General features: G+C 37.7%; 1 protein-coding gene across 1 annotated transcript; it reads left to right on the top strand.

The window, feature by feature from the left end:
• The first annotated feature begins 138 nt into the window (after positions 1-138).
• On the top strand, positions 139-27,327 carry SUMO1 (small ubiquitin like modifier 1). The gene is made up of 5 exons (XM_078071199.1): positions 139-304; positions 13,655-13,729; positions 18,333-18,410; positions 21,012-21,083; positions 26,487-27,327. Exons 1-5 carry the CDS (start codon positions 293-295, stop codon positions 26,553-26,555), a joined length of 306 nt encoding a protein of 101 aa, XP_077927325.1. The 5' UTR covers positions 139-292; the 3' UTR covers positions 26,556-27,327.
• The last annotated feature ends 36 nt before the right edge of the window (positions 27,328-27,363 follow it).

The raw sequence follows: 27,363 nt of genomic DNA, 5'->3' as shown, positions 1-27,363 counted from the left end.
TCGGTGGAGCTGAGGAAACTGTTGTTAATTCACTCGAGCGACCACCAATAAAGCAGCTCCTGCGCCCTCTCGCCTCCGGGCAGCTCCCCCACCCGTTTTCCCGCCTCGCCTTTCCTCTTTTCCCTATCCCTCCTCCCAACCCGTAGCGGAAGTGACGCAACGCGTAGCGGAAGTCCCTCCAGCCGCGGTGTTGTGCTGTGGGGAAGATAGACGGATTTGTAAACCCCGGAGCGAGGTTCTGCCTACCCGAGGCCGCTGCTGTGCGGAGACCCTGGGTGAAGCCACCGTCACCATGTCTGACCAGGTACTGGGTTGGGAGCGGTGCTTTGGCCGTGGCCGAGGCCTTACTCGGCTGGTCCGCCTGCCTCTCGGCTGGGGCCGGGATGGAGACGCGGGGGAGGGGAGCGCGGAATGGGGGAGGGGGCGGCCGGTGGGACTCGGCCGGAGAGGGAGGGGAGTGGACTAGTGTCGGAGACGCCGGGGCCTGCCGCGGGCCTCCGGGAGCCGCCCTGCTCCTCTCCGGGCCTGCTCATCACCCCCTGTGCCCCAGCGTCTCTGATTGCGGCCTCCCTCGAGTGGTTCCCCCTTCTTTTTCCGGGGTCGACCAGGTGCAGAGCCTAGCTTCCACCTCCCTGAGAGGGTCCCTGGGGAACACGTCCGTCTCCCTGTCCTGGAGACTGACTGCAGAAGCAGGGCGCTAGGCCCCAGTTATGTAACGGGAGAGAATCCCAGCCCGGGAGACTCTCTGGCCCTGAAAAGCGGGTGGACTCCACTTTTTGGGTCTCGGTGTTTAGATAGTCCAGGAGTGGGGACGTGGGGGCGGGAGACGTCTGGTGTTGCTGGGAACCTAAAAAGCTCTGCTTTCTGTTCGGATTGCAGCTAGGGCAGGGCCGCCGCTGCTCGGCTGAGTCTTTTTCCGTGTGGTGGTGCAGAGCTGTCGCCTCTTTTCTTGTACTTTCCCATTTCTTACTCGGGATTGGTTCAGCAACTCTCCAGTTGTAAGAGAGCGCTCAGAATAACCAAGAAACAAAGTAGAACAAAACTGCCAGAGCAACAGAAAACATTCATCTGGGCATTAACCTCAAGCTGACTGATACTTTTGAGGGAAAGGATAGGAAAACTGCGTGTGTGTAGAGCAGTTGCATAATAGTCACAGAAAGCTGTGAAAGCTATAATGGCAGAGTGTTAATATCAAGATTTTACTTGGGATTTTGCACTTGATCAGGAGTGTTCAGTTTTGCTTGGTAAGTTTTTCTTCCTCATCCTTTTTCTTCAGTTAACCGCGTTTATAGCTAGTTTTTAATTCATAAGGTTTTTGTCTGGACTTCGTTTTGTTTGCTCAGAAGACTTTGACTTTTAAAAGTCTTTTTGGATCTTTTGCTTGTTTAGTGATAGTTATCTAGAAAATTTGTTTTTCATTCAACTCCATAATGTACTTGAACTTTTAAATTTAACACAGTTATTCCCCTGGCTTTTAACCCGGTTCAGTTTTGTACCACTGGGTGAGAGCAAGTGAGGCTTTTGTGGATTTGTACTATTGGGCAAATGTACACTGATATTTTTATTTTTATTTTTAAAGCTTAATCATAATCTAGATTAGTTTTGGATGGATCTTCTTAACTAACAGTCTAGATTAATTCCTAAATTGGTATGGGAATTATAAGTGGCATTATAAGTATCTCCCTGGATAGTTGTTTACTTGGTTACCAGGGAGGAAAGAACAGGTAAATGCTTAGTTTCATCAGCCTTTTATTTTGATGTTAGGAAGCATGTTGAAATTTACTATAGTCTGATGAAAGAGCAATGTACAGAAAGAATTATAAACTAAATTGTAGAATTTATTGCTCCAGTTTGAATTCCAGTCATTAAGAGAGACATGAAGGAAGAAATAACGGACTTTGTACACTAACAGGTGGTCAGATGTTCTTCAGATTCTTTTTTAGAAGGTCCTTGAGGTCAGAACTATTTTAATGATAATACTAGGAATTATTGGTCTTTTTCATTGTCATCCTTTCATGAATGTTCACTGGTGTTTTCTAAACACTAACGTGACCTGTGATGTCACAACAGATTGAAATGTAGAAACAGATGTGAAAATCCAGCTGTTTTCTCTTATAAGCCAGACATTAAAGAGATTTGCAAAAATGCAAAATAGTGTTGTTCTCGCTAGGTTTTTTTTTTTTTTTTTTAAGATTTTATTTATTTATTCGTCAGAGAGAGAGAGAGAGAAAGAGCAAGCGAGCACAAGCAGGGGAAGCGGCAAGCAGAAGGAGAAGCAGGCTCCTCACTGAGCAGGGAGCCCAATGTGGGACTTGATCCCAGAATCCTGGGATCATGACCTGAGCTGAAGGCAAATGCCCAACCACTGAGCCACCCAGGCGTCCCTCGCTAGTTTTGTTTTCAAAAACATTTTCAATAAAAAATATGTTATCTGCTGATAAATAGTGGGTTTATTGTTATTTTTGAATGAATTAATGAATACTTAAAACATTTCTCAGTTTCAATGTCTGATACTGTAGACCTCAATAAATATAACCAACCTAACAAAAGCTTTATGGGATTCTAAATAATTTCTAAGAGTGTAAAAGAGTAATGAGACCAAAAAGTTTGAGAACTGTTGCTCTAGTCTGTTTCACCAGCATCGTTATTAATAATCAAGACCCAGTACAATATCAGTGTTGGGTGCTAAGGATTTAAAGTGGTACGAAGCTGAACTCTTACCCTTAAGAGGCTTATGAGCAAGAGTAAGAATCTCAAGTTATTACTGTGCAATATCAGCAGCATGAGACTGAACCACAGCCCAAGAGGCAATATTAGCTTCAACCAAGATCTTTTTAGAAGGATGCCTTTTCTGAGGCACCTCTCAGAAGTTTGTTGTCTGGTGCTAAGATACTGCAGTTGAGTAACAATTTTAGGTTAAAAAATAGGTGGACATTAAAATCAAACAAGACTTAAATTGCTGGATTCTCCATTGATGAGTGAAAAATTATTATTTTGTGAATTTGAGTGAAATACTTTCTTATAATTCTAACAATGCCAGCATTATCTAGTGGATTTGTGAACCATTACTGAATAATCCTCTAGAACAGGTTCTAAACCCAAAATTCATGGACCCTAAGGGCCGAAAATCCATTGAAATTGTATGGTGTTTTGTGAGTATTTGTACACGTGTATTTTTTCTTTTAGAGAGAAAGGGCCCATAGCTTTCATCAGAGGTACATGACCCTTCAGAAAGGATAAAGACTAGCCTTTAACCAATAATAGATCTCATTGGGTGGTCTCCTTTAGCCTGGTCTCACCTTGCAGCAAATCTAAGCACTTATATAGAACCAGAAGCTTACTATCAAAATGGGTATGGGTAATTTGAACAAATATTTTCCCTTCCTTCTTCCCTGTATTCAGGTTTATAGTGTTCCACCCCCCTTCTCCCCCATGCCCAAGTCATCAAAGGGAGCATGAACTTCAGCTCTTTAATTCAGGTCTGTTAATTTGTAATAATTGGATGACTGATTTACTTGAAATGCTAACTGAATCTGTTGTGAGCAGGTTCACTCTCCCCACTCCCACTTCAGAGAGAGTCTAAATGATTTTCTTTTATTTTCCTTTTAGTCAAGGATTTGGAAGCATTGTGTAATTCTGGTTATCTGTTGGTACCTTACAAACTACCTCAAAACTTAGTGGCTTAAATCAGCAGTTTTATATTTTGCTCATATATCTGCAATTTGGGCAGGGCTCTGTGGGCTGGACTTACCACTGCTTTTTGGTGTGTGGGGCCTCAGCTGGGATTATATGGTTGGGGGTTGGAATGGATGGGCTCTTCATAAAGTCACAAGGCCTCTCTGAGGCCATGTGTTTTGTGCAGTATAGGGACTCCAGGGTATTGATCTGTGGTGGCTCAGGGCTCACAAGAGTGTGAATGTTCCCAGAGAACCCTAAGTGGAAACCTCAAGCTTCCTTAGGACCTCGCCTTGGAAGTCACCTCTGCATTCTGTTGGTCAGGCAGATCACTAAGACCAGCCCAAATTCAAGGGAAAGGCATTTATTTATTTATTTTGGGGAGGTAATTGACATATAACATGTTAGCTTCAGATGTACAGCATAATGATTTGATATTTGTGTGTGTATTGTGAATTGATCAGCCCAATATGTCTATTTAACAACCATCACCACACAGTTACAATTTTTTTTCTTGTAATGAGAACTTAAGATCTAACCTCTTAGCAATTTTCAAATATGCAGTACAGTATTATTAACTATAGTCAACAAGGGAAAGGCATTTAGATTTCATTTCTCAATGGGAACAGTAACAAAGAATTTACGGTTATCTTTAATCTACCACATTAATGGTATTTCTTCTGTCAGGATAGCATTATTCCCTGCAATATTCTTTATATCTTCCTTATTGTTGATGTTTACTGATATTACTGTTAGCTTGAGATAGCAGGAGAATATGATGAATTGGATATATATTAAAATTCATAATTATGCTACTATTTATATCACATAATAAGATTGGTAAACTGTAGCTATGACTTGAGCATGTAGTTAGTGATACATACAGTAAGCATTCTGTGCCCTAGGAGAGGATACAGTCTCTCTTCTCTCTGATAGGTATATGAGGTGCTGCTAGTGCATGTTGCAGACATACAGGTTATAATAAAACATTGCAAATGTCACCAAAACAATATTTAATAGTATTTTGAAAACCGAGTATGATTGTTATGGTTGGAGTACTCATGAAGGTTAGTTGCATAGTTCAAATTCAGAACTGTAAAGCAGTTGTCAAATATGTCTTCATACCTGTTAGCCCCCTTAGCAGTTAGAAGGTCTCTATTATATTAGCCATAATCTCGCCTGGAATAAACCTCATTGGTTATGATACTGCCAGCAAAGCTGAAAATGTCTCTATTACAGCTTGTATATATAGTGTTACAATTATGTACTTAAGTGTCTTTCTCCATTAGACTGCTTTTGAGGGTCAGGAATCAGGCTTTATTCATTCTTTTTTCCTAAAGTGCCCAGCACAGTGACCAGATAGATAGTAAGTTTTTGAAGGAATGAGTGGTCAGATTCATTCACTTAACATGTATTTATTGAATGGCAATATGTACTAAGCACCATTCTAGGCCCTAGAATTGGAAAGCTGCCTCAAAAACTTGAAGCAGCTGGTATCTTCCTCCTCCTCTTTCAGCCTCCATGATGTTTCTTCGCTATTGAGGAAGGGTTGGTTGTCATGGAGTAGTTTTCATGATGTTTTTACATTCCTTTTAATTTTTTTTAAGATTTTATTTATTTTTTTGAGAGAGAGAGTGAGAGAGAGAGCACAGACAGCCGGGAGAGGGAGAAGCAGGCTCCCCACTGAGCTGGGAGCCTGACGTGGGGCCCCATCCCAGGACCCTGGGATCCTGACCTGAGCCCAAGGCAGATGGTTAACCAGCTGAGCCACCCAGGCGCCCCTTTACAGTCCTTTTTTTTTTCTTTTTTTTAAAGATTTTATTTATTCATTTGACAGAGAGAGACACAGTGAGAGAAGGAACACAAGCAGGGGAAGTGGGAGAGGGAGAAGCAGGCTTCCCGCGGAGCAGGGAGCCCGATGCGGGGCTCGATCCCAGGACCCTGGGATCATGACCTGAGCCGAAGGCAGATGCTTAATGACTGAGCCACCCAGGCGCCCCTACATTCCTTCTTGATCTTTATTTCTATTAGCAGTAGATCTGGTAACTTTATCTCTAAGATCAGGTCATTTGCTTCTTCTAGGACATTGGGATTGTTATGGATAATTTTCTCTAAGATAGATTTAGTATCCCACTTTAGAATTTTCTGTAAAGTGATTTTTGGGAGGTCGTTTTCTGATACTCTGCTTCTTTAAAAAAAGTCATGTGGGTACGTTCACACATCCTGTTACTGAGCATCTTACTTTTACAGTTAAATTTTTTTTTTTTAAAGATTTTATTTATTTATTTATTTATTTATTTAAAGATTTTATTTATTTATTCGACAGAGAAAGACACAGCGAGAGAGGGAACACAAGCAGGGGGAGTGGGAGAGGGAGAAGCAGGCCTCCCGCGGAGCAGAGAGCCCGATGCGGGGCTCGATCCCAGGACCCTGGGATCATGACCTGAGCCGAAGGCAGACGCTTAACGACTGAGCCACCCAGGCGCCCCAAGATTTTATTTATTTATTTGACAGAGACAGCGAGAGAGGGAACACAAACAGGGGAAGTGAGAGAGGGAGAAGCAGGCTTCCCGACAAGCAGGGAGCCCGATGTGGGGCTCCATCCCAGGACCCCGGGACCATGACCTGAGCTGAAGGCAGACACTTAACGACTGAGCCACCCGGGCGCCACTACAGTTAAATTTTTTAAGAAAATTAATTTATTTTAAAAGATTTTATTTATTTATTTGACAGCCAGAGACAGCCAGAGAAGGAACACAAGCAGGGGGAGTGAGGGAAGGAGAAGCAGGCTTCCTGCTGAGCAGGGAGCCTGATGCGGGGCTCAGTCCCAGGAATCTGGGATCATGACCTGAGCCGAAGGCAGACGCTTAATGACCGAGCCACCCAGCCCCCCCCAATTAATTTATTTTAAGTAATCTCTACACCCAGTGTGGTACTTGAACTCATGACCTCGAGATCAAGAGTTGCATGCTCTTCTTACTCAGCCAGCCAGGCACTCCCTTACTAGTTTAAATTGTGGATATTCCTGCAACATAACTTCAGTTTATTACATTATATTTGTTACACTTTTTTATTTTGACCATTATTTTTGCATTTGATTGCCTTTACTGAGCTAATGAGAATCTGAAGGAAAAGTGGAGTTCTGTTTGCTGGACTCTGTTCTCAATATCTAGGCCCAGTTATTTTTCACAGTTTTACCAAAGATTAATATATATATCAAAAAGGCACATAAATGTACAGTTTGCTGAATTTTCACAAACTGAACACATCCATGCAGCCAGTACTCAGATTAAGAACCATTGCCCTGACTACTAGATTAGTTTGCCTGTTTTTATATGTTACAGCGTTACATAAATGGGAGTCATATGGTGTGTACTTCTGTATATGACTTCTTTTGCTCAGCATTGTTTGGAGATTTGTCCATATTGTGTGTAGTTGTATGTTGTTAAATTGCATTGCTAAATTGCATTCCACTGTATGACTGTACCACAATTTACTTACCCATTCTGCTTTTGATGCATTTGAGGTAGTTTTCTAGGTTCTGTTTTTAATATAAAGTAAATGATACTTATTTACAGCACCTTCTATGTCTGCTTGGATTTCTTTCGGGCTGAATAACAGAAAACCAGTTTATTTTTCTCATGGAACAAGAAGTCTAGAAAATAGTTCAGGTCTATTAAGGCAGCCCCACAATGCCTTCATACTCCTTTTTCCCCCATCCATAACAGATGTCTTCACTCTCATGCCTGTCTCCTGTGGGCACAAAGAGGTTACTTTGTGCCTTTGTTCCAGGCGGGAGAAAGGGATGGAGCAAAGGGGAAAAGTATGTGCCAACAAAAAGTCTTTCACCTTTTATCTCATTGGCCGGCACTATGTCACATGGCCATAAGAGAAGCTGAGAAATGCTTGTATTTTTTAGCTGGGCAAATCTAGGCTTCTCTTTGTAAGGAAAAAGGGGGAAAAGGATGTTGAATAGTTAATTAACAATGTCTGCCATACCTCTAAACCTGTTTGCTGGGACTTCTGTATACAGTCAAGCCAGTTTGTTCAGGCTTTGCTTAGGTCCATAGTCTAGGCTCAGAGAGTAGTTTTACACAACCAGTGCGGTTTTTCAATTATAATTTTTAGTTCCTGAGAAGTTGTATATCTAGTGTTTAACCACAATTCTAGGGTTGAATGTAAATTTGCAGAAGATCCGGTGTCTGGACAGCTTGACTTAAACCTTGAAGTTATGGGGCTAAGTCTGGTTGGTTCCATTCCACATCTCCAGTACTGTTCTTAAGTTTGAACATACGCAGCATGAAACTGAAAGTGTGTGTGTATTTTTGTGTTTTAGACTTGTGGTAAATACTTTGAAATAGGAGGGAGATGATGTTACTGTAATTTGGGTTTTGTATATATATTTTTAAAGATTTTATTTATTTGAGAGAGAGGCAGAGGGGGAGGGAGAAGCAGGCTCCTTGCTGAGCAGGGAGCCTGATGTGGGCCTTGATCCCAGTACCCTGGCTGAGCGGGGAGCCCAGTTCCGGGCTTGATCCCAGGATCCCGGGATCATGACCTGAGCCTGAGCCGAAGGCAGAGGCTTAACCGGCTGAGCCCACCCAGGCGCCCCGGGTTTTGTATATTTTAATAATGGATGTAAGTATTAGAATTATCCTACTTACCCATGTTGAACTTTTTTCATTAGGAAATAAAATGAAATAAGCTGAAGTATTTTAGTCAGACCTATGGTTAAGAGATTTTTTTGAAATTTTGAGTGAATGCATTTTCTATGAAAGGTTTTATGGAAAACTTTAATGTGTGTTTGTAATTGTACCCATATACTGATCGTCTGGCCTATTTTATTTCATCTACACTGCTCCAATCCACTCATATTTTGAAGGCAATGGCAGACATTATATCATTTCATCTGTAAATGTTTCAGTATGTATCTCTAAAACAGAAGAACTTTTTGTTTTAACAATGCTGTTACACATTTAAAAATACTGTAAAAAAACAGTAAAAATACTGTTTAACAATACTGTTATCACACCTTAAAAAATGAAGATTTGTTAATGTCATCAAATAAGAGTAAATATATATTTCCCCAGGATTCCTGCCTCTTCCCCCTACCCCCCAAGAATGAACAATTCTTGTACAGCTTGGGTCATTGACAAATTGGAGGTAGTTAAGTGTGATGCTCCCTTCATGTGATTAAATTGTCAGCATACTGATTGCCAATGCTGCTTTTTTCTTTTCTTTTCTCTTTCTTTCCTTCCCTTTCTTTCTTTTTCTTTGTTTCTTTCTTTTTCTTTCTCTCTCTTTCTCTTTCTTTCTTTTCTTCCTTCTTTCGATTGCCAATACTTCTAAGCAGAGTTCTTGTTCTTTTGACTTTGAAATGGCACAGTAAAATTTTTCTCATGAATTTTGTACATTTGTTGGGTTTTTTGTTCTTTCCAGCTTAGTTCTCTTTCCAAATCCAGCCATCTTCTATTTTCAGGCTGTTCCTTCTATGTCTTGGAAGGAAGAGTTGATAGTGCCTCGTGCCTGGTAAATTCCTTTACCATTCCATTTACCATGATTCAGGCTCTGGATGACACAGACCTGAAAATTTAGAGGTTTCTGGTTCCTCTCTTTGATCTCATACATATATTTACTTTTGTTTCCATTACCAGTTTCTTCTGTTCTAGGGCTATGTATCCTTTGCAGCCAAATCAACCAGCCCTCTCTGGGATTCTGTTTTCTCTGGTGACCTAGTGTCCCCAGACCCAGTGCTTAATGAATGCTTTCACTGTTTTGTAACTAGTGTTCCATACTATTCTGTATTAGCTGCTTTTTTACGGGGGAAAGAAGGAAAGAAGACATAAAAAAGACACTGAGATCACTGGAGACAGTCTTTGGCCTTTTTTGTCCAAGATCTTCTCATTTTTCAGACTAGTTTGTCAAAAAAAAAAAAAAAGAAGGTACATGAAAAGTTGGATGACTGCATTAGGCAAGCATGAGGCTGTTAAACAAGTGATACAGATGACATTGCCGTAGTGCTTCAGAGTTGGGAAGAGATCACCAAAATGTAGTGACTAGGGAAACTGGCAGCTTAGTTTTGGAAATTTCATATCCTAGTTGTTCACATGTTCTTACGCAGTTGAAGTGAATTATCTTTTATTTCCAACTGTGAATATAAAAAAACTGAAAGGATTTTTATCTGGACTAACTATTGTGTATAGTAGAAGTATGAAGCATTATTAAGATTTTGTGGTATGATACAGAAAATAATGTTAATTTTATTCAACAAGCTTTAAATAATTGCCTAGTATTTGCCTGGCATTACAGAGATGATAAAGATGAAAAAACTTGGGTCCTCTCCTTGTAAACTTGTAGGGAAGTCAAGACAAAACTGCCATAGAAAACATTAATTTATTTAACAAGCATATTGAATATATTCAAAGTACTGGTCATTGTGCTTGATTAGAAAAACAATGAAGTATGCCAGTGAGGAACTCAATCTGGTAGAAGATACAGAAATGCAAATATGTGGTTATTATAGATAAAAGTAAGCATTAGTAGATAAAAGTAAGATTAATAGATAAAAGTAAGCATTATGGGAATGTTTAAGAGGGTGATATAGAGAAATCATTTTGTAGGAAGTGATGCTTGAGTGGTATTGAAAGGGAAAGAAGGTAAGAAAGGGCATTCTAAGCAGAGGTGATTAACATGTACAGAGATGGTGGAGATAGGGTAGAGGGTGCCATGTGTAAGGAATTGTAGATCAATATGACTGGAGCAAAGGATATTATTAGGAAGAGAGGTAGGAGAATAAGGCTGGATTGCTAGGTAGGGACTAGTACATGAAGGATCCGTGAATGTCAGCTAAGGAATTTGAACTTAAGATTCTGTCTGAAGATTCTGGGCAAATCAGATTGCATTTTAAAGAGATGGCTCTGGTGGTAGTTTGGAGAATTGAAGGGAGGAAGACTGGGGGCATCTGTTGCAGTAATATTCATGCACAACAATGAGTCCTGAAAGAAGGCAGTGGAATGGAGAGAAGAATAAACTTGAGAGCCACCAAGAGATAACATTGTCAGAATGATGAATGATTAAGTGTGAGATTTAAGAGAGGAAGACTAGCCAAAGATGACACCTGAGTTTCTGTTTTGGGCAGTTGAGTGTATGGTGACCATTTATTGTAATTGGGAATCCAGGAGGAATTGTTTTTCTTTTTTTATTGTGGTTTTCAGGAAGGAGAAGTTAAATCTAACAGAGGAGTTAGAGATAATGCATTCAGTTTTAGATACTTATATTCAGGTACCCATGGGACATCCCAAGTGGAGATGGTCAAGCACTTGGATAAATGAGTGTAAAACTCAGAAAAGTTGTCTGGTTGGAGAGGATGACTGTGAGTCATTAGTATCTGAAAAGTGGTTGGAATCATGGGTCACTGAAGGAGACAAAGCAGAGGATTGAAAATGTGGAATCCAGAGGAGCCCCAGTATTTAAAGAATTAGTCAAGATGAGAGGAGAGTGGAAACTTGGAGGCCAAAGGTAGAGAGTATCCAAGGAAGAGGGCATCACTGTCTATTGTGTTAGAGTTAAAAATGAGATTTGAAACTGTCTGATGGATTTAGCAATAAGGAGTCTGGTTACCTTGTAACTGGTAACCTTGGTGAGAGCAGTGTCAAGTGAAATGCTAATGTATAAACCAGATTATAGTGAAAGTGGAGACAGTTAATGCTGAGTACTCTTGTAAGAAGTTTGAAGAAAAAGATGAGGACTACTAGAGAAGATGGTTGAGGAGGGAGTATTTTAAAATTGGAAAATAAACGCCGTGAAAGATATGAATAAATTGCAAATACAAGCATGAAAGGAAAATATTAGTCCCAGTTGGAAGATTAGGGGGTGCTGTGGTTCCTGGAAGAGTTTTTTTTTTTTAATACTAGACTTCAAATGATGTGTGGGATGGATTTCTGTGAGGTGATTTCAGGAGTGGTTGAGGGAGGATATATATTCTAGATAAAGGAAACAGGAACCACAAAGGGCTGAAGGTGGAAGAATGCTGATAGACTTATTTGGGGAACAGCAAATAGTCCAACTTAACCGAGTCCTCAGGTTTGTAAAGAAAGTGGTGAGGGAAAAATGAGAATTGAGTTTGGTAAGGGAGGAACTGAATTAGGTGCTGTGGAGTTTGGTTCTAGGCCTTAGAGTACTGGGAGCTACTAATGCTTTTTGATAGAGTAGTTATCCAATCAGAGAAGCTGTGCTTTAGAAAAGCAGTGTGGACGAGGGATTGGAGGAGAGGAAAGAACTGATTGGAGGAGAGGAAAGAACTCTTTTGTCCTTGAGTAGCTTCTATAGCTATCTTAGCTAAGAAACTGGAGCAAAATCACTCCCATTGTGCTGATGAATTGCTGCTGGGCGTGGGGTGGAGGGTTCTCCTCCTTTGTGTTAATTCAAACAACCGCTTCCTAACACCCCTTTTCCTTGCAGTAAAAGAGAACTCAGGGTTTCATTGCTCTTTATTGCTCTTCACTGCATGGAATAAACTGTCCTTATCCTTTCTAGATACTTAAAGGAAGAAGCAACTGTTTACTATGAATATAAATTCATAGAAATGTGGTGGTGAGACTATATTTAAAGACAGTCTTCTAGTTTTCAGGTGAAATACTGTCTCACTAAAGAAGGTGCATTTTGTCTGCTGCCGTAATATGCAGTAGTCAGCAAATGTTGAAAGTACTGCAGAATGAAGAACAGGCAAGGATTTACACTAACGAAGTCAATTCTGTTGTCTAAGCATTACAGTGGACTCTATCCTGTATCTTAAAGTTAAAAGCTACTTGTAGTTTAATATGTTCTGTTAAATTTTGAATGTTGAAGAATTTTAATTTTAAGTTACTGGCACGAGATACGCAGGTAGTAATGGCCCTGTTATTTTACTGGTAAAATACAACATAGTTGGTTATATTCTTAAAAAGTGTGGATTAACAGAAATTGTTACATGTTTTACAAAAGAGTATATATTTAAACATGGCTAATTTGGTGGCCAGATTAAGGTAAGGTACACAGGAAAGCTATTTTTAACATGTTATTGAGTGAAATTTTCCAAGCTACTTCCTTTAGTAAAATGGCTTGCTTTTCTTAGATATTTCATGATGAAATTGTTTTAACTAATTCTTTTAACTTCATTTTCATTTCAGTATCCTTTCATTTGAAATTATTTTATAACCCTCTTTTCTCTCTTCGAATTTTGTCTCCTCTTTCCTTTCCCTACCTACGCTGTACTTTACTTACTCCACTTATTCCCCTAAGTTTTTTCAGCCAAACCTACTCTTTTAAAATTGGATAGACTGCTTCAGATAGTCTAAAATAAGTAGATGATATAAAGCTGATTTGACTCTAGAGTACATTAGGCTAATATACTCTTTAATTTTCCTTCCCAAATAGACTTTGCTTATGGTTATATGGTTAATTTATGTTTCTGGGTACAGTTTTGCAATTGGAGTAGATAACTTCTCCTGATAGGCTGTGAGAAGAGAATCATGAATTCAGAATGTTTAAGGATTAATGGAGAACAAGCTACTTCTAACTAATAGGAGTTGACTGTAGGGTAGTGGTTTCTAGGTTGTTCCTCTACCCAGCTGCATTAGCACCAATTGGTAACTTATTAGAAATGCAAATTACAGCCCTAGCCCAGACCTACTGAATAAAAAGCTGGGCGTGGGGCCCAGCAGGCATTTAAAAAGTCCTTCAGGTGATTCCTATGCATGGCGCAGTTTTAGAACCATTACTGTAGGATATTATAATAAAAGAGATCTCTTTTTTGATTTCTAGTGCGTTGGTGTTTGAAACAGTAATTGACTTAGGACTTTTTTTGCTTAATTGGCGTGGCAGAGAAAATAAACGCTTTTAATATTCTCAAGTGCAGATTTTGTACTCAGAATGATGGGTACTCATTAAGTAAGTAAGTAAAATAGCATATAGGAACTTTTTAAATGTACGTTTCTTTCAGGAGGCAAAACCTTCAACTGAGGACTTGGGGGATAAGAAGGAAGGAGAATACATTAAACTCAAAGTCATTGGACAGGTGAGTTTCATTATTTTTCTCCTTTAACTCTCTAAAGTGTGAGTAATTTCTGACACTGGAAAAATGATTTAAATAAGGCAAATTATTTAAAAATGGCATTTTGGGGGCACCTGGGTGGCTCAGCCATTTAAGCGTCTGACTTCAGCTCTGGTCACGATCTTGGGGTCCTGGGATCGGGCCAGTGTTGGGCCCTCCCTCAGTGGGAAGACTGCTTGTCCCTCTTCCTCTGCACCCTCCCCCTCCTGCGAACATGCACACTCACGTGCTTTCTCTCTCTCAAATAAATTAAATAAAATCTTTAAAATAAAATAAAAATGGCATTTTCATTTACTATATGTGCATCTGTTGCTGGAGGTAGAAGAGGCTGATACTGTTTTATTGATCTACTAGGCAGATTTACATTATCTTAATTTCTCTAAATAAAAACATTTTTTTTTTGGTTAGCATCTTCAGTGGCAAATACAGTAAATACTAAAATCAAAGGGCCTTTCAGCCCTTTTCCTGACCCCTTTCTCTTTCCTGGCGCCTCTTTTTCTCAGACTGTATCTTTATTGGCCTTTTTTGAGATACTAACTGATAATAAGGTTAGTTGAAAATTGTTAGAGGAATGAATCTTCATATAGTAGTCTCTTTTTATCTGCAGGGATATGTTCCAAGACCCCCATTGGATACTTGAAACTGTGGATCGTACTGAACCCCTATAAATACTGTGTTTTTTCCTATACATATATACCTCTGGTAAAGTTTAATTTGTAAATTAGGCTCAGTAAGACATTAGCAATAATAGCTAATAATAAAATAGAACAATTATAACTATATACTGTAATAGAAGTCACGTGAATGTGCTCTCAAAGTATCTTACTATACTGTACTCATCCTTGTGATGATGTGAGATGATAAAATGCATATGTGATGAGATGAAGTGAGTGAAGTAGGCATTGTGATGTAGCATTAGGCTACTACTGACCTACGTTTAGATTCTTTGTTCATATGCTTTTCCCATTTTCTATGATTATCTTATTTTGAAATTTTTATTTTTTAAGATTTTTTTTTTTTTTTTTTTAGAGATTGTATTTATCTATTTGACAGAGAACACAGCAGCGGGAGCCAGCAAAGGGAGAGGGGGAAGCAGGCTCCCTGCTGAGCAGGGAGCCCCATGTGGGACTCAGTCCTAGGACTCCAAGATCATGACCTGAGCCAAAGGCAGATGCTTAACCAACCGGGCTACCCAGGCACCCTTATTTTGAAAATTTTAAATTAATGTCTAATTCACATATGATAAAAATCACCATTTTATTTATTAAAGAGTGCATTTTTTTTTTTAAGGTTTCATTATTTATTTGAGAAAGAAAGAGAGAGATCGAGGGGGGGAGGGAGGTAGAGTGGGTTGGGGGGTGGAGCAGAGGGAGAGGGACAAACAGACTCTGCACTGAGCCTTATGCAGGGCTAGATCCCAGGACCCTGAGATCATGACCTGAGCTGAAATCAAGAGTCAGACACTTAACCAACCGAGCCACCCAGGTGCCCCGAGTTTATTTTTATTTATTTATTTATATTATTATGTTATGTTAATCACCATACATTACATCATTAGTTTTTGATGTACTGTTCCATGATTCATTGTTTGCGTATAACACCCAGTGCTCCGTGCAGAATGTGCCCTCTTTAATACCCATCACCAGGCTAACTCATCCTCCCACCCCTCCCCACCGAGTTTATTTTTATGTTTTTGAAAAGATTTATTTGAGAGAGAGGGAGTGCACGTGTGTGAACAGGGGGGCGGGCAGACAAGCAGACTCCCTGCTGACCAGGAAGCCCAATACAGGGCTCAATCCGAGGACCCTGAGATCATGACCTGAGCTGAAATCAAGAGTGGGACACCCAACCTACTGAGCCACTCAGGTGCCCCCTAAGTTCCTTTATTATTTTAAGTAATCTTTACACCCAACATGGGGCTTGAACTTACAACCTTGAGATCAAGAGTTGCACGCTCTCCTGACTGAGCCAGCCAGGCACCCCAAAAATCACCGTTTTAAAGTGTATGATTCAGTGACTTTTGTATGTTCATAAGAATATGTTATACAACCATTACCACTATTTAGTTCCAGAACATTTTCATCATCCCAAAAAGACATGGTGTATTCATGAGCTGTACTCCCTATCCTCCTTTCTCCCACCAGCCTCTAGCAACCATTAATCTATTTTCTGTGTTTGTGGATTTGCCTATTCTGGACATTTCATATAAATGGAATCATGATATGTGGTCTTTCGTGTCTGGTTTCTTTCATTTAGCATATTTTCAAAGTTCATCCAAGTTGTAGCATGCATCAGTATTTTATTCTTTTTTATGGCTGAATAATATTTCATTGTATGGATATACCACAGTTTGTTATCCATTTATCAGTTAACGGACATTTGGGTTGTTTCCTCAGTTTGGTTATTATGAATAATGTTGCTCTGAACATTCACATATCAGTTTTGTGTGGATGTATGTGTTCAATTCTCTTGGATATATATCTAGGTGTGGAATTACTGGATCTCATATAGTAGACTTTAACTTTTTGAGGAACTGCCAAATGGTCTCCAGTAGTGGCTTTACAATTTTATGTTCCCAGGAGCAGTGTGTGAAGATTTAGTTTCTCTGTGTTCTGGTCAATAGTTGTTATATATCTTTTTTTATTATAGTCATCCTGGTGTGTGTGAAGTGGTATCTCATTGTGCTTATGTATGTATGTATATAATCTCTCCACTGAACATGGGGCTCGAACCCTACCCTTGAGATCAAGAGTCACATGCTATTCCAAAAAGATGTTGAGCATCTTTTTATGTTCTTACTGGCCATTTGTACATCTTCTTTGAAGAAAGGTCTTTTCAAATCTTTTGTCAGTTTTTGAATTGGATTATTATTTTTATTTTTGAGTTATAATAATTCTTTATATATTTTGGATATTAGACCCTTATAGATGGTTTGCAGATATTTTCTCCCATCTTTGGGTTGTCTTTTCACTTTCTTGGGTATCTTACAGTACACAGTTTTTAATTTTGATCAATTGTTTCTTTTCTTGCTGTTATTTTTGGAGTCCTATGTAAGAAACTGTTGCCTAATCCCAGGTCACAAAGATTTACACCTATAGATTTTTCTAAAATTTTTTATGGTTTTAGTTTTTACATTAAGTTTTTGATGATTTTGAGTACTTTTGTGTGGGTTTGAGGTAGATTCTAACTTTTCTTTTGCATGTGGCTATCCATTTGTCCCAGACTATTGGTTGAAAGTCTATCCTTTTCCCATTGAGTTGGTTGGCATCCTTGTAAAAATCAATTGACTGTAGATATATGTGGCTTTATTTCTGGGCTGTCAGTTCTCTTCCATTGATCTATATGTCCTATGCCATGAATTACCTTTTTAAGAATTATTGATTTGTAGGAATTCTTTATATTTTGATTTTTCTTTTCTTTTTAAAGATTTTATTTATTTTACGAGAGAGAGAGAGAAAGAGGGAGAGAGCACAAGCAGAGGGAGAGGGAGAAGCAGGCTCCCCACTGAGCAGGGAGCCTGACTGGGGGGGCGGGGCAGGATATCATAACCCGAGCCAAGGCAGATGCTTAACCGACTGGCCACTCAGGCGCCCCTTGATTTTTCTTGTCTATCTGTTGTGAATATTTTCTCTAGTGTCTCTTAACTGTGGGGTGACATTTTCAATTATCAGTGTACTTTTTTGCTGTGTCTTTTGGCTAAAATCTTGCTTTAGAATACAGATTTCCCAATGTCAAGGTTAGGGAAAAAATTCTTAAAAGAGAGAAAATAGTAAAAAAAAATTTTAATGCTAGCTCCTTAGTTCATCTGGAAATGATTTTAGTGTATGGCATGAGGTATGCTATAGAAATTTTGTCTGTTCGTGAAATTATCCATAGGAAGAGAATTTGTTATTCTTTATAGTCACAAGAATTGTAAACATGCAACCTCCACTAATATGCACTTGTGAATGTGATATGTAATCATAAGGATTGGCTTTGAAATTTTACCAGTATTATTTTCTGACGGTTGCCTGATTGTTTGATGTCTGGGTAGAAGAAAAGAATCTGTGGTCCCATAAATCAGTTTGACTCACTCAGGTTTTTATTCATTTTACTCATAGAGAAACTGGACTCTGTGGGGTGACTTTTTGGCAGACATGAGTTTCTTGTCTGTTATTTTATGGTATATGCCTTTCTTGTAGGTTTGACCACCTTCAACAATACTTAGTTGTGGGGGGTACTTTTTGTTTTGAGTTGCTTTTGGGCGTGTTTATTTTGAAAATAGAATAGATATGCAATTATGAAGGAATGCATTCTTTGACATGCATGCTTTTATTTATACTGTTAATTTTAACGTCTAAGACAGATGGTTTGTTTTATTAAATTTCTTTTGAAATGGACATAAAGTAACTTTGAGGATGTTTAGGATGTTTTAATAAACCTTGTTAGGAATGTTCAAAAATATTTTGGTGGGGAGGTGTAAGTCCAGGGTTTATGTTTCTATTTGTAGTATATGTGTAATTAATTTGTTTCAAGCAAAGCAAATAATTTACACAAAGGGATAATTATTTTTCTTTTATCTCCTTAGGATAGCAGTGAGATTCACTTCAAAGTGAAAATGACAACACATCTCAAGAAACTCAAAGAATCATACTGTCAAAGACAGGTTTGTATGTTATGGTATAAAATATAATGCTCTATATGTCATTAATTTTTCTTGTAAGGAAGGTTATCAAAAGAAAAATGATCTTTTATTATTTTCACCATGAGTAGATCAAGGAGAATACTCCTTATACCTTGTTGAATTGCCTTTTTCCCCATTGTGGCCCATTTCAAAATTTGAATTCATAAGGTATGCAGGTGTTTTGAAAAGTAACTCAGAGTTGTAAAGATAGCTATATGAATGTTTCTATCTTAATGGCCTACCAGTATATATAACAATAAACGCAGGTAATTTTTGGTGATCACTGTGAAGTTCCCTTGTTTTTAATCATGACTGCTAAGCCATACGTTAAATTTAAGTACTAATATTATTAGTTTATTATCTTTATATATATAGTACTACAGATTACTGCTAATTGCATTCTGTATTTTCAACATCAAAGAATTTTTTTAAAAAAATAAAGCTTATTAATTTATTAATACAAATCCTCAGATTCTGGCCTTCATGAGCTCGATTATTATTAGATCAGTAACTAATAATACCTTTAACCTACCTGGATTCAAATTCAGTCTCTACCACTGTCTGACTGTGGGATCTTAGACAAGTTATGTGCCTTGTTTCTCCATTAGTAGAATGGGAACATTACAGTACCTACCTCATGCAGATGACCTACATAAAGCTCTCAACATGATGCTTAAAAATGCTCAATGAATGTGTTAATCATTATTAATAAAATAGAAAATATAATTGAAATTAGTATATATAAGAGACAGCCACGATTTTAATAATTGAATCATATTACATGATATTAACTTAGGTAATACAGGTTTTATTTTTAGATACCTGCTTTTTATAGTTTAAATTTGTAACCAACATAAAAATCACTTCTGCCAGAAGAAGAGAGATCACTTAGGTGTTAGGATAAGTAAAACAAACATTTCTGTCTCTGTTTCTGATGTTGTTAAACTCAGTAAAATCTGATTAATTGGGGCTCAGTTCACATTTTAATAATGTTGCTGGGAGCTATAATGGAGATGTTCACAGGGAAGGAACATATATTAAGTGCACTCTGCTAGATACTTAGAGGCATTGTCATTTAATCCTTACAACAGGTAGTCTTTTCACCCCATCTATAGATGATGGAATTGATTATTGAGGAAAAACAATGCAAAGTAAAAAGTTAAATCACAATGCTAAAGTGAATAAACTTTGATCCAAGATTGAAGGTGCTAGGTTTGGGGAGACAATTAAAAATATCAATTTAGAATCATTTCCAACTTTCTTATTTATGGTTCAGAGTATACAGTCTTTAGAAAAAGTTTATACTTAGTTCACGGAGGCTTGATAATCTTTTTCTTATATTTACTGATATACAAGGAATAGGAAACTTAATTTATCTGAAGTATGTAACACCCAATAGAGAGATTGAAAAGTACATAAAGTAAATATTTATTGAATCATTCTTTTTTTTTATTATTTTTTAAAGATTTTATTTATTTATTTGAGAGAGAGAATGAGATAGAGAGAGAGCATGAGAGGGGGGAGGGGCAGAGGGAGAAGCAGACTCCCTATTGAGCAGGGAGCCTGATGCGGGACTCGATCCCGGGACTCCAGGATCATGACCTGAGCCGAAGGCAGTCGCTTAACCAACTGAGCCACCCAGGTGCCCCATTTATTGAATCATTCTTACATTTTGATGTTTCAGACCGGTTTTTATAGAAACTTTTTTGACCTCAACAAAAGATAATGTTTTTTAAAAGATCCTATAATTAAAATCAAAAAATATTTTGCTTTTCTCAGTTATGCTTATTGTATTATTTTATAGAAGCTTAGAATTTAAAATCAAATGAAGGGAAAATTTGCCTGGTCTCATATATTTATGTGTTAATACTTATTGGAAGATAGTTTTAATTTTTCTAGTACTTTTGGACTAAAGAAATGATTCTTGATTCATTCTTATTAGTGAAGCAGTTTCTCTTTAAATGAGTCATTTCTTCCCTTTAAGCTGTTTTTGTTGAGTAACTGATTAGAAAAATATATTTTAATACCTTTTTTGATACTTAACAGTGTTATCTATGTCATCCCAGGTTACTGTAGCTCACCTGGCTAGCTACTGTGCTTTACCATATTTCTGTGATTTAATCTGTTTAAAACTAATTTTGCTTGTATGGTTGGAAACTAGTGAGGGTGCTCATCCAATTTCAGATTTTATCTTTTATGTTAGCTTACAGATTTTAGAGGAAACTGGATAGAGTAGTGGTTAAGAGTATAAGCTTAGGAACAGATTGGGCCTTAAATTGCTATCTAGCTTTGTATGCCCTCTCCATGCCTTAGATTGCTTAGCTGTGAACTTAAGATAAGGTGATAATACCTACCTTCCAGGGTTGTTGCAGTGAACATGATTATGTGAAATACTTGATATAAGGGAGGGCCTAGCAAATAGGTGGTACTCAATAAATGGTAATTATGATAGGATAGATATATCTAGCTTTATGTTCAGTGTATTCTCTTGAAGCTTTCATGTTTGCTTTTTGTGCTCAAAGTTCCTACTATCTGTTTTAAGATTTGTGTGTATATGTTTTTTTTTTTTTTTTACCTTTTTAGGGAGTTCCAATGAATTCACTCAGGTTTCTCTTTGAAGGTCAGAGAATTGCTGATAATCACACTCCAAAAGAAGTGAGTATAATTTCTTCTCTGAGTGAAGAAAAATGTGAAAATCCTGCATTGAATGATTTGGTCCACTGGAATTAAACTGCCCTTTTCTTGAATATTCTCTGACTTAAGTGGTATATTGTTTGTCAGAAAGAAAAATAGTCTTTTGGTTTGAACGTCCATATATCACCTTAAAAAGTGCCAATCAAAAGAGAGCTGGCGGGGCTCCTGGCTGGCTTAGTCGGTAGAGCATGCAACTCTTGATCTCAGGGTTGTGCATTTGAGCCCCCCATGTTGGGTGTAGAGATTACTTAAAAATAAAAAAAAATTTTAATTAGATGGTTAGATTGATTGATTGATTGATTTTTAAAGACGTTATTTATTTGACAGAGAGAGACAAAGTGAGAGAAGGAACACAAGCAGGGGGAGTGGGAGAGGGAGAAGCAGGCTTCCTGCTGAGCAGGGAGCCTGATGCAGGGCTTGATCCCAGGGCCCTGGGATCATGACCTGAGCCGAAGGCAGATGCCTAATGACTGAGCCATCCAGGTGCCCCTCTTTTTTTTTTTTTTTTTAAGATTGTATTTATTCATTCGTCAGGGAGAGAGCGCAAAGCTGGGGGAGTGGTAGGCAGAGGTAGAGGGAGAAGCAGGCTCCCACTGAGCAAGGAGCCTGATGCGAGACTTGATCCGAGGACCCTGGGATCATGACCTGAGCCGAAGGCAGATGCTTAACCAACTGAGCCACCCAGGCATCCCTAAAAAGAAAATCTTAAAAAAAAAAAAAAAAAAAAAAAGGTGGAAAGTGGTAATTGAGTACTGCAGTTGTCATAAGGCATATATATATATATATATATATATATATATATATATAATTTTAAAGAGGAACAAGTATTCCTCAAATTTGGCAGACTTCTGGTGCACTTTCATGGTGATGGTGACCTTTTATGGTGATGGTGACCTTTTATGGTTCAATTTTGACATTTGACCCATTTTGAGAACTTAATATAGAAGTTTAGTGTATATTAATATATTTGGCTCTGTCATCTTGATTTATGTTTTTCTGTGTCTTTAATTTTTTCATTCTATGGACTCTTTGTTTATATATCCCCACTCCCCTTAGAGGTATCCGAAAGTAATAAAGTATGGGAGAGAGTGTGTATATGTGAGTGCTTTTATATTTATACAGATTTCCCCCTCCAAATACAAAACAACATTTCTGATATTTCTCATAGTGGGAATGATGTATTGTTATTAATTTTTTATTTTGAAAACATTTCAAACTTAGAGTTGTTGTAAGACTAGTATAATATTCTCCCATATAATCTTTTCATTAGATTCACCAATTATTAACATTATGATGCATTTGCTTTATCACTTTCTCTATATACACATATTATCATTATTGGTGGATCATTTGAGATTAATTTGCAGATATTATGACCTTTTATCCCTAAATATTTTGGTTATCTCCTAAGAGCCACAGTTAAATTATCAAATATAGGAGATTTGACATTGCTATGGTACTCTTACCAAATATGCAGTCGAAATAGTCAGATTTTGCCATTTATCCCAGTAAGGTCCTTTATAGCTTTTTTTTAAAAAACTTGACCTAGGATCCCATCTAGGATTAGTGTCTTCTAACTAGTTATTATCCCTCTTTAGCTTCCTTTTATCTGGAATAGTTACTCAGTCTTCATTTTAAATCACACTGACATTTTTAAATAGTTCAGGCGCCATGTTTTAGAATGTCCTTCAGTTTGGGTTTGTCTGATGTTTCTTCATGATTAGATTCAGTTTTGCATTTTTGGTAGGAGTAGCACAGAGTGAAGCTATGTACTCCCAAGTACATCACATGAGGAGGTACATGATGTGCATTTGTCCTGTTATGGGTAACATTAACTTTGGTCAACTTTAGTTAAGGTGGTAATTGCCAGATTTATTTGTTGTCAAATTATTTTCCTTTTTAATTAATAAGTAATTTGTGGGGAGATACTTCAAAACTCTATGAATATTCTTTAGAGATTGGCCAGTGGGGGCCCCTTCAAGTTGGTGTCTGTGTTCTCTTTGACAAGTTTTTATTGTGAAATAATTTTCATCTTACAGAAAACTTATAAGAATAGTACTAAAAATTGTACTGTCTTTCACCTGGTTTGGCCTATTTTTAACGTTTTGCTACCTTCACTTAGTTATTTCCTTCTGCCCATTTATGTGTGTATTTATTACTGGAACCACTTGGGAGTAGATTGCATACACCACTGTCATTTACTACTTAATATTTTAGTGTGTATTTCTTAAGAACAAGTATATTTTACATAACCACAGTACTCTTAAATTCAGGACACTTAACACTGTTAGAATACTTCAAAACCTAATTTTATCATTTGTCCCAGTTATGTCTCCTATAACAAATTTTCTCCTCCATCACATGATCTGTTTCAGTATCAAGATATTTTATTTAGGTGTCTTTTTAATCATTTAAAAAAAATTTTTTTAATCATCTTTAATTTGGAACAGTTCCTCAGTCTTTCTTTGTCTTTCATGACATTTACATTGTTAAAGGATACAAACCAGTTATTTTCTACAAAGTCCCTCAATTTGGGCTGGTCTGTTTCCTCATGATTAGATTCAGGTTATGCATTTTGGACTGGAATACCACATATGGTGATGTGTCTTTCTTAGGGTGTAATATCTGGAATACATGAAGTCAGTCCCTTCTTTATTATCAATAAACAGTGATAATGTTTATTTTTATCACTCAATTTAACTGTTTTCTTTTTTTACAGTGTAGTTATTTTTCCTGTTGTAGTTTGTGGGGACATAGTTTGAGACTATGTGAATATCCTCTTTGTCATTAAAACTTTTCCCTGGTTTAGTATCCACCTACTTTCTTGAGTACTTTTTTTTTTCTTTTTAAGATTTTATTTTTTAAGTAATCCACCTAATGTAGGGCTTGAACTCACAACCCTGAGATTGAGTCTTATGCTCCACTGACTGAGCCAGCCAGGGGCCCCTTGAGTATTTTCTTAATGTCTGGCACAGTAAGATGTTCCAAACTCATCTTGTATTTTCCCTGTCCTAATTTGATATAATCTCTACAACACAGTAGATATTGACTACATTTTTAGTGACACTTTCCTCCCTGTCATTAAAATTATCTTTTCAGAAGTTTTTAATGGGGCAGAGGGAGACAGTAGGTATTTAGGGAGTAACTCCTGGTACTCTTGTTCATTCATCTCTACAAAGGTATTTCTTGAAGCTGATTGCTTCACATTTTCCATAGTTGGAGGATATGCACTGCCTTCCTGACTTAAAGGTTTCTCGTAATGTTTGGCATTTTATTCCTTGCAGTATTTACTAGGCTATCATATGTGCAATTAAAGTTAAGTTTTGGAGTACCTGGCTGTCTCAGTGGAACATGTGACTCTTGATCTTGGAGTTGTGAGTTTGAGCCTCACGTTGGGTGTAGACACTACTTAAAAATAAAATCTTTAAATGAAGTTTTAATAGCATCTTTAATAATTATTTTAATATTCATATATATACCACAAACAAAATATCCATAACACTAGAGCCAGCCTAATCACTTAAAAAGTCCTAAATCCATGTCTTTTTTTTTTTTTTTTTAAGATTTATTAGAGAGCATGAGCATGGGGACCGAGGTATAGAGGGAGTGAGAGAGAAAGAATCTCAAGCAGATTCCACCTGAGTGTGGAGCCCCATGTGGGGGCTCTGTCTCGCAACCCTGAGATCAGGACCTGAGTGCAAACCAAGCGTCAGACGCTCAACCCACTGTGCCACCCAGGCACCCCTATGTCTGTTTTATTTTTAAATTTCTTAGAGTATTTTTTTCACATTTTGTAATTCACCAAAAATGTCACCTGCAACTTTTCTCATTAGAGATTACTGATCCTAGACTTCCTTTTATTTTTCATTTGCTTTTGTGGTCTACTGTAATTTAGTGGAATATGCTAGTTTTTTTGTTTTCAGTCTGCCTGTTACAGTGCTTCTGAACCCTGACTGCACACCAGAATCAACAGATTGATGTTCCTTTACCTTCACTGAGGGTAATACCTGGGTTTCTGTGTGACACCATGCCCCGCTTATGTACTCTTTTCTTTTTCAAATAAAGGATACTCATAGTTAAAAATAAAAGTAATAAAAAGCAAACTACTGAAGTTTATAAAATGAAAAGTAAATATACTCTGAATATCTCTGCATTCCCATTTCTCAGAGGCAGCCATTGTTAATAATGTCTTTAAGAAAAAATTCCAGAATATTTCAGTGCATATAGAACACATTAAAAAAAAACAAACCCAAAAACGCCACCACACAATAATTGTGTCTGCTTTGCTTAGTGTTCTGTAAAAGGCATTTTGAAGGACCCCTTTTTTTCTTTAAGGATTGAGAAGGGCTAGGCTGACAAATCTAGCTTATAAAACTTAAGTTATTGAATAAGAGTAGATGATAGATAATGTTTCTACATTCAGAGTGGTCACTATCAAAATAATAGTTATATGCCAGAAGGAATTGCAGATGACAAAGCAAACCACTTCAGAATGAATCCTTAGGCAGTATTTTTCTAACTAAAACCACATATATTTCAAAGTGAGATCAGGTTTTTTGAAATAAAGAGATTCTATCAAGTAATTACATCTAGATGTAAAGTGGTTTTTTAGAAAAGACGTCATTAAACTATTGCTTAAATACATGTTTCATTAGATTTAAAAGTCTTTTGAGGTATTTTTTAAAAAACACACTTTAGGGGCGCCTGGGTGGCTCAGTGGGTTAAGCATCTGACTCTTAATTTCAGCTCAGGTCATGATCCCAGGGTTGTGAGATTGGGCCCAACGTCGGGCTCCACACTGAGCTTGCTTAAGATTCTCTGTCTCTTTCTCCCTCTGTCCCCCTTTCCCCCGGCTCACGCACACTCTCTCTCTAAGAAATAAATTAAAAACACACTTTATATGTTGAATAAACTGGGAGGTGAAATTGCTCAGCAGGGTCAAATGAATGACTTCACAGACAGAATTAGGAGGAAAGACATACTTCTATGTTCTTTAGATTAAAGGAAACCCGGAATCTTTTTTTTTTTTTTTTTTAAGATTTTATTTATTCATTCGAGACACAGAGATACAGAGAGAGAGAGAGAGCACGAGCAGGGGTAGAGGCAGAGGGAGAAGCAGGCTCCCTGTTGAGCCGGGAGCCGGACGTGGGGCTCGATCCCAGGACTCTGGAATCATGACCTGAGCTGAAGGCAGACGCTTAACGACTGAGCCACCCAGGCGCCCCCCAGATTCTTAATCTTAGAGCAGGGAACTATGGATCACTTTTGTATCTTTTTGTACTTTAAAACAATGGCCACATAATTGCAGCCAATTAAAAAATAGTACTTTTATAAATTCTAACATATTTTTTTATCCTCTTACAGCTGGGAATGGAGGAAGAAGATGTGATTGAAGTTTATCAGGAACAAACAGGGGGTCATTCAACGATTTAGATATTCTTTTTATTTTTTTCTTTACCCTCAATCCTTTTTTATTTTTAAAAATAGTTCTTTTGTAATGTGGTGTTCAAACGGAATTGAAAACTGGCACCCCATCTCTTTAAAACATCTGGTAATTTGAATTCTAGTGCCCATTATTCATTATCACTTGTTTTCATTGTGCTGATTTTTGGTGATCAAACCTCAGCCCCCTTCATATTGCCCTCTCCTTTTTAAAAATTACGTGTGTGCACAGAGAGGCCACCTTTTCCAGGACTGTGCATTTTCAGGCTTGTGATAAATAAGATCGACCAATGCGAGTGTTCATGGTGACTTTCCAATTGGCCCTGAAGTTCTAGCATGTGATTGCTTCACTCCTGGACTATGACTTTCAGTGGGAGATGGAAGTTTTTCAGAGAACTGAACTGTGGAAAAATGACCTTTCCTTAACTTGAAGCTACCTTTAAAATTTGAGGGTCTGGACCAAAAGAAGAGAAATATCAGGCTGGAGTCGAGATGACAGAGATGGTGAGAGTAATGACTAACTCCAAAGATGGCTTCACTGAAGAGAAAGCATTTTAAGATTAAAAGAAAAGTCTTGTCAGAAGATCCCAGAAAAGTTCTAATTTTCATTAGCAGTTAATAAAGTTATTCATGCAGAAGTGTATTCAACAGAACACTGCTCTTTTTGATTTTATTTGTACTTTTTGGCCTGGGATATGGGTTTTAAATGGACATTGTCTGTACCAGCTTCATTAAAATAAACAAAATATTTGTAAAAACCGTACTAATGTTTATTTTATTTTTAATTGTATAGAAAGAA

The sequence above is a fragment of the Halichoerus grypus genome, chromosome 4 (genome assembly GCF_964656455.1).
Source record: "Halichoerus grypus chromosome 4, mHalGry1.hap1.1, whole genome shotgun sequence".
Lineage (NCBI taxonomy): Eukaryota > Metazoa > Chordata > Mammalia > Carnivora > Phocidae > Halichoerus > Halichoerus grypus.
The sequence above is the reverse complement of the archived record's forward strand: the minus strand, read 5'-3'. Positions and strand labels throughout refer to the sequence as shown.